A 7,906-nucleotide genomic window follows, 5' to 3' on the forward strand; every position below is an offset into this window, starting at 1 on the left:
CATTCACCAGTGACGTAAAAAAAGAAAACAATTAGATCATTTAAACACTTTTGTTTGTTTTTCAGATGTTATCCGACCATGAAAATTCATAGGGTTCAGTTGTCACACAAACTTAATGGCCCTCATTCAGTACACTACAAGACATTTACTACAGCGCCATCTGCTGAGTTTACAGAGAAAACTAATAAGTAGTTATGAATTTATATTTGTTTTATTCATGTTTTTATGTATATAACTAGATTAATTTATTGAATCATTTATATACACGTTAATTGATTTATTAATTATTTGTTAATTGACCAGTAAACAATTGATCAAAAAAAAAAAACCTTTGCTTGAAAGAAAACGTATTCTGTCAGGACAAAGAGGCCAAATTAACAAACAGGATGAGATTATATATATATTAGAAATATATATTTGATATATATATATATATATATATAGCAATTAATTTTGTGGTTAGAAAATAGAGAAAAGCTGTGTAGGATTTCTAATTATAATGGATAAAATCTCAAAAAACTTTTTTCCAGAGCACTATATGTACTGGCAGTCATACATTTGTATTTCGGGACTGATGTCTGAGCAGTATTTTACCAGATACTATATTTATCAAAAGAGTGAATAACAACCAAACAAATTTCACAATAAAATATAATTTATTGTCAGATCAACAATAAAATATATATTTTTTGGCAGTACATTGAGTTCATTCAAACTAAACTGTTAAAAGAACATTTCCAGAACCATTTCCTGTCCTACTTTCTGTTGTTTTCGGCTTACATCTTATGTTTCATCATACAAAACAAGCATCTGCAAAAAATATGGCCCATTTAAAAATTAATTTAAGCCTGCAGCAACATTACATAATCATCAGTCTGCATCCAGTTTTAATCGAGCTGGTAGTTCATCTAGGCTCTGTAATCTATGCTGTGGGGGAACATCAAGGTGCCCATGACAGTCTTGTCTGTCAAGCAGGTAAACCTCGGAATACCCAATGAGCGTGAGATCAGGTAGTCGTTCACATAATGGTCCCCAACATGAACTACACTGGAGGCTGGAACACCACACCGCACCAGCGCCTGGGTAAAAATGCCAGGGTCTGGTTTAGCAACCCCAGCTTCTTCTGAGGTCAGGAGAAATGAGAAGTGAGTGAGAAGGCCACATCCCCTCAGGATCCCTTCCAAACGCTTGTCAGAGTTGGAAACAACACCTTGCTTGAGTCCCAAAGCGGTGCAGAACTTCAGAGTTCTATTAGAATCAGGAAACACCTGATGGTGACAATAAAATTAGTGTAAGTTACTTGAGCATAACCGTATGTACTTGTCTACATTAAAGCTATTTCAGCTTGTCATTTTAGAGGATAATCGATAACTGGCAATAGAAATTTGTATTGAACGAGCGCCCCCTACAGGGGATTCTGGCAATTAGTAATAATAACAGCTGAAAATGCTGAGTTTGAAGAATAGCTTTTTAATTTTAAGGGCTAAATATCTGAAAAGTAAAATACCCCTTACCTCCCAGTTTTCTGGTCCACTAAAGTTATGATAGAGGTTGTTGGCTAGTCTATCCAGTAAAGCAGGGTCATCTACACCACACTGGGCAAAAGTGTCCCTCACTAGTCCAGTCCACCACTCCTGGCTTGTTCATGCCCTGAGCTCTGCCATAGTTGGGAAATAAGCGAGATATTTGCCGGTAAGCCTGTCTGAAAGCAGTTTCTACCTGTGCAGCTGGCAGCTTTAGTCCTGCTCGCTCTGCTTCGCTGCAGTACTGCTCTCCAACCGAGCGCCGGACCTTTAACAGAGTGTCCTTCACATCCCATAATACCCAACGCACCGGCCCTCGCATCACCAATACGGCTGAAAACCTACACGTCCTATGCTCTGATAATACAAACTGCACACATAACCTACAGATGGCAACGTAGTGTTAGAAAGCAAGGTAACAGAAGGTAAACGGACTGGTTACTACTAGAAGATTACTAGTTGTTTTCCTCTAGGGGCGCCTGTCGGCTCAAAAAGCAGAATCCCACATAAGACCGCATTTAAATAAATTAATTTTTGAACCCTAAAAACAGTAATCTTTTGAAATAAAATAATTGAAAAGATTTTATAATTGAAAAGATTCTGAAATAAATGGCAAATTCGCGCCAGCAAAGCCTCATCCACAATACAAGAACAATTGTTGTTGATCCATCCTGAGAAGCGATGAGAAAAGCAACTAGTACCAAGTGAGGAGGAGGTGCTGCTTCAGCAGGGGTCTGAACAATTATTTAGTTTTTTACTGTTTTATTTTGAAATGCATTCCAGTGTATACGGTTTATGTACTGTACAAACTACAAAAATAACTTATGTACATGTAAGAGCATTGTTTTACTGTAAAATGAAATTTAATTTCTTATTAAAATAGTGGTCCTTTGTCAGTACAGCACAAACAGTCCACATCTGAATGAGTGAACCACAGAGTGAAAATGTTAAGACACTGACAAAAATGTAGTACAAGTTAATGTGTCTGATGGCACTCAATGTGTATGTTCAAAGAGGGCAGTCTCTGTCTGTGTGATTTCATCTAATCATGGTCATGCAGAGCCCCAAAACCACTGTTAGACCTGTTTAAAGATAACAAAATGGTCATATTACAGATTTCATTCATAATTACTGTTATTTCTATCCAATTTGCAGCCAATTGAAGATGATCATCTAACATTTCCATTAGTTTTTTATTTTGAGTCTGAGACTAGAGCACAGTATTGTAAACACTGTAAATTATACTATAAGAATTATGTAACTGTAAGAAATGACATCACGTAATGAATATACATTACATTATCTTTGTTTAGATAATGTAAGAGTATTTGTAATGTGAAAAAAACATTACAGTACCATTACATTATTTATTCAGAAATGTCAAATCACACACACACACACAGTAGTCGTATTAACATTAAGTGACATGGCATCTGAAGTATGGATGCCATTGGCACATGCCACTATGCTTAGCGGCACATCTGGTGACACTTCCGGTTTTCACTGACATGTGTCACTTTTTTCAAATAGCCTACTTTAATTTACATTGTTTAATTTTTTATTGCATAATTCTATCAAATTATTATTTTTTGAAATATTAAAGCCATAGATTGCACTGGCCAATGTTTTATTGATGATGCTGCATGCATGCAGGTAGGTGTCACTACCAAAATCAAATGGATGCGACTGTAAATGTGGTATTCGTAGTGACCCATGATAGATTAATTCTGTAATTATTACACTATTAAAGTGAGGACATCTGGCCCTCACAAATATAGCTAAAAAGTGAACACATACACAGCCTAAATATTATCAATGATGACACTGAGAACATAACAAAAATGCAGTTTTAAATATGCAAAATTATTGTATAACAAATTTCTAAATTAGAGTGAACAGATAAATACATCTCAGGAATCAAATCATCCAAACTGAGGCAGTTGATTCATTTAACGATGTTTTGTTCTCCCCTCACTCATCGTCACAGGTGTCTCTCTGTCCACAACTGTATCAGAAGTAGAGCTTGAGAATTCATCTTGATTTATTTGCTCAGACTGTCCAGTTTGACTTCTGATTTGCTCTTGGACCTCTGCACTTGAGTTCATTTGGCCAGCAGTCTGCCTGTACATTCCAGATTTCCTGATTCTGCGGGTAGTCTTGTGAAAGTGAGCAATGGCTTGTATAATGCTGTCAGCAGTCCAGTGTTGTCGGGTGAGTGCGTTCTCTACTTTGAATGGACCATCTCGTGTACGACGCACTCCAGAACAGACCGCACAAGTTCGCAGCTCTAGTCCTACCTCATGAATCAATTTACGCAGATATTTCTGAGTCTCATTCACACACTGGACCTCTGGTTTGAAGTGAGGAAAATAAATTTGAAAGAACAGTGATTACTGGCCTTACAAGTAAGACAAACATACTTATGTATATGTACGTAACATATAATTCAGTGTACTAACCCAATGAGAAATGTGGTGGATTGAAATGTATGCAACGCAGACCTGTCAGAATCGGTGGGCTTTTACCATGAGGATACAATAAACCCCTCACTGCAAGCTCGTAAGCCTCCTGAGTGCGCAGATCCACCTGAGAATACCTGAATAGACAGAATAACATACTCAGAGACATGCTATGCATTAACCAAATGTTTACACATAGTCTGACAGTATGAAATGTAATATGTAGAATAATATTCTTATAGCGACTCACGTAATTAAGGCTTTCTGGTTGGCTCCCTGTATCATTGCAAGAACTCTCTCTAGCTTATCCTGGGTAACGTGGTCTAGACAATAAAGACACAAAGTTTACTACAATTCGTTAGTCTGTATTCTATACATAACAAATATGATAGTTACGATATTGTAATGTACAAATTACCATATGTCGTTTTTTCTATGACTCGGCCTGTGTCAGTGAAATTATCAGTGGCTTTTCCAAACTCCCCCTCAAGCGTGTAGTCCTTCATATATAAAACAAACACAACAACAGTCTGCATAAAATTGTCTACTACATATCTGCTCAGAGTTCTGATTTGTTCATTTCTTACTATGGATTCAGAATCAATTAGTGGAAAATATATAGGCAGTCAAATAAACAAATAAATAATGGAATAGCAGTTTAATGTGAGATGAATTATTATATAATATAACATAAAATATAACAAACTTTTACCCTGGTTACATGTGATTTGCACAGATGCTCTAGCACTCCATTTCCTTTCCCAACACCTAAAACTGAGATAGAGACATGAGAGGATTGAGCACAGAGCACATCCTACAATAAATCACTTGAAAACTCAAGAGTTTATATTTTTTGATTACCCAACACCCCAGAGGAAAAAGCATCCAATCGATGACCAACTCCGACGTGAACCTTATGAAACTGCGGCCCTGTCACTTCAGAGGAATTCATTAGTTTCATTGATTCATAGTTATGCATCAATCAGAAGGGTTGCATATATATATATATATATATATACACACACACAGTATCTCACAGAAGCCCCAATTCTCAGCACTGAATTTAAATAATGTAGTAACATTAGAAATACATTATGGTAGTATTTGTTGCACTGCCTTTAATGTATGCCAATTAAAAAACAAACAAACAAAACGAAAAAGAAAAAACTCTAACACTTTAATTCTTGATTGTTCTAAAGTAGGCTTTTTTTATGTGACCTGGACAGTGTTGCCAACTTAGCAATTTTGTTGCTAAATTTAGCAACTTTTCAGACTACCCTAGCAAATTTTTTTTCCAAAAGCACCTAGCAACAAATGTAGCTATTTTTTTATTTTATTTGGCTACTTTTAGCAACTTTTAATAAGTGACTCAAACAAAAAAAAATGCACACATTTTCCATCTAAATTTCACAAAGAGGAAACCAAAGATGCCTAGCAGTACACACATCACGTGAATTAAGTTATTGCTACTTGCAATTGTTCAATTTGATAATAATAATAATAATTTAATAATTGTTCATTTATGATACACCTTGTTAGTAGCTTGTACCTGTGATTGTTGATTAGTTAGTACTCTGTAAGAAAAATATCTAGAAAAATTAAAAAGGTACTAGTAATTTTCCAGGACATTATCCGTTATCCGTTGTCCATTGTAACCCTGTAACCCGAAAACACAAAATACAATGCGTAATTTAAAATGCAGGTAAAAACCGGGCATGCGGCCCGCGGGCCGCGGGTTGAGAACCACTGCATAACCCAAAAACACAAAATACAATGTGCAATTTAAAATGCAGGTAAATACACTGCTTAAAACTATAATTGTTCAGAATGTGTAGTTTTACTAGTTTACTAGCTAATAAAAAAAAATTAAAAATTACAATGTTGTATATAAAAAGTTATTTATATTTTAACATTATATTATGCATTTATATTATTTTACGAACATATCTAAATTAACAAAAATATATATTTTTTGCTGACATTTGATGTAGTGACTAAATTTTGCGTCACGATTACGTAATGACGTCATCGCACAATGACATCACAACGTAATTTAGAAACTTTCACCAACAAATCGCCCTTCCTTTAGAATCAGAATCAGAATTAGCTTTATTCGCCATGTGTGTGCAAACACACGAGGAATTTGTTGTGTTTTTTTAAGGTGCTCCTACATACATACATGCATACATACCTACATATCTGACATGAGAACAGAAAAAAAACAACTTCCCCTGAAAATTAGTTGGCAACACTGGACCTGGACATATTTTTTTAAAGTTTACCCACTAACCTAGAGGATGGTCTGCCAGAGTGGGGACCATAGTGGGTGATAATGCGAGATCTTTGGAGCTGCTGCTGTTCTCTCCACTGGACAGAAGCTGGAACTGCACTGCATGCTGAGGAGCTGGTGGAGGACAAGAGTTCAGCGCTTCAAGAGGAGGATGAGAGGAAAACGGACAGAAGGAAAAGAGAGAAAGACACAGTTTACAGTTGCACTGATAATCGTGTATCACAATTAAATTAATTCATAATTTATCTATAAGCATTTACTTTACAAGTGACACAGACACTACCTTTTAATAAATTGGACTCTATGCTGTCACGAACATGTTTCCAGTGAACTCCCTGCGGTTTGTACACAGCAAACAGACCATCCATTTTACGGAAAAGACGTATAGCCTGCGCGGCCATCTTCTTCTAGAAACAAATGTTACAAACATCAATATAATATTAGGTAAATGACTGACAAGCAAGGAAGCAAAACATTCACATACTGCTGTGCTGAAATTCTTTTTCTTCTTCTTGTGTGATTTGCGGCAGCTTAGACGCTTCAAAGGCGTATTGCTGCCCTCCTCAGTTCATCTGAAGAACTCCATCTCATAGATTAAATCCTCAAATAAAGACCAGTGTGGAGTAAAAAACTTATAACAACCTTTGTTGCTTCATATTCCTTATTTTCAAGAATCGATTTTAAAGATAAAGATGAGACTCCGGATTCCAACAGATCAGAAAACATGCGGTTTCTTGCAGCACAAAGAATTTCACACTCCATTACTACATGCTTCACGGTTTCTAATTCTCCACACAAACATCTGCCATCTGGATGCTTGCCAACCCTTGCCAGCCCATAATTCAGTGCACAATGCCCCAGTCTTAATCTAGTGATTACCACACTATCCCTCCTCTCTAATCTTGTGAATGATGTGTGCATTAATGTAGGCTGAATTGAAAAATAATGTCTACCTTTAATTCCTTCTTCCCATTCTTTCTGCCATATTTGCTTTATTTTTTGCTGTATAATACTCTTGCACTCAACTCTTCCATACATTACTTTCAAATCAACTTCACTCTTGTGTGTAGCTTGTTTTGCCATCTCATCAGCCACTTCATTCCCCTGAATCCCTACATGTGCTGAAACCCACATAAATCCCACTATATTTCCCACTTTTATCACCCGATTTAGTGCAACCAGAATTTCAATTATTAAATCTGGTCTGGCCTCACTCTTCCTGCCCTTAATTGCCATTAGTGCTGCAGTGGAATCAGAACATAAAACATTTCTTCCAGGTCTTTGTCCCTCCACCCACCCAAGGGCCCACAAAATTGCTACTAATTCCGAAGAAAAGACTGACATGTTATCTGGCAATCGAAAACCTTGTTTAAAGGGGTCATATGATGTGATTTAAATTTTTCCTTTCTCTTTGGAGTGTTACAAGCTCTTGGTGCATAAAGAAGATCTGTAAAGTTGCAAAGACTAAAGTCTCAAATCCAAAGAGATATTCTTTATAAAAGTTAAGAGTCAACCACCTAAAATGGCTCGTTCTAACACGCCCCCACATACCTACGTCACGATCTGGGAAGATTTGCATAACACCGCCCAAATGTGCACGCAAAGAAAGAAAGCGTGGTTTCAGGAACAGCAGT

General features: G+C 36.5%; 1 protein-coding gene and 1 pseudogene across 3 annotated transcripts; both read right to left on the reverse strand.

The window, feature by feature from the left end:
* Nucleotides 1-696: 696 nt before the first annotated feature.
* On the reverse strand, nucleotides 697-1,900 carry LOC107721200 (haloacid dehalogenase-like hydrolase domain-containing protein 3; annotated as a pseudogene).
* Nucleotides 1,901-2,918: 1,018 nt separating this feature from the next.
* Nucleotides 2,919-6,949, reverse strand: LOC107721199 (probable tRNA pseudouridine synthase 2). Of its 3 annotated transcripts, none has more exons than XM_016529095.1 (9): nucleotides 6,757-6,949; nucleotides 6,556-6,679; nucleotides 6,273-6,410; nucleotides 4,844-4,918; nucleotides 4,695-4,756; nucleotides 4,401-4,482; nucleotides 4,233-4,305; nucleotides 3,983-4,119; nucleotides 2,919-3,873 (listed from the first exon to the last, which is right to left on the reverse strand). In XM_016529095.1, the coding sequence occupies exons 2-9, from the start codon at nucleotides 6,671-6,673 to the stop codon at nucleotides 3,473-3,475; spliced, it is 1,086 nt and encodes a 361-aa protein (XP_016384581.1). In that variant the 5' UTR covers nucleotides 6,674-6,679; nucleotides 6,757-6,949; the 3' UTR covers nucleotides 2,919-3,472. The 3 variants fall into 3 exon arrangements, with proteins under 3 accessions (XP_016384581.1, XP_016384580.1, XP_016384579.1); XM_016529094.1 differs by having other exon boundaries at nucleotides 6,556-6,676; nucleotides 6,753-6,949; XM_016529093.1 differs by having other exon boundaries at nucleotides 6,753-6,949.
* Between the last annotated feature and the right edge of the window lie 957 nt (nucleotides 6,950-7,906).

Source organism: Sinocyclocheilus rhinocerous, unplaced genomic scaffold, assembly GCF_001515625.1.
Source record: "Sinocyclocheilus rhinocerous isolate Xijiao unplaced genomic scaffold, SAMN03320098_v1.1 scaffold2106, whole genome shotgun sequence".
Lineage (NCBI taxonomy): Eukaryota > Metazoa > Chordata > Actinopteri > Cypriniformes > Cyprinidae > Sinocyclocheilus > Sinocyclocheilus rhinocerous.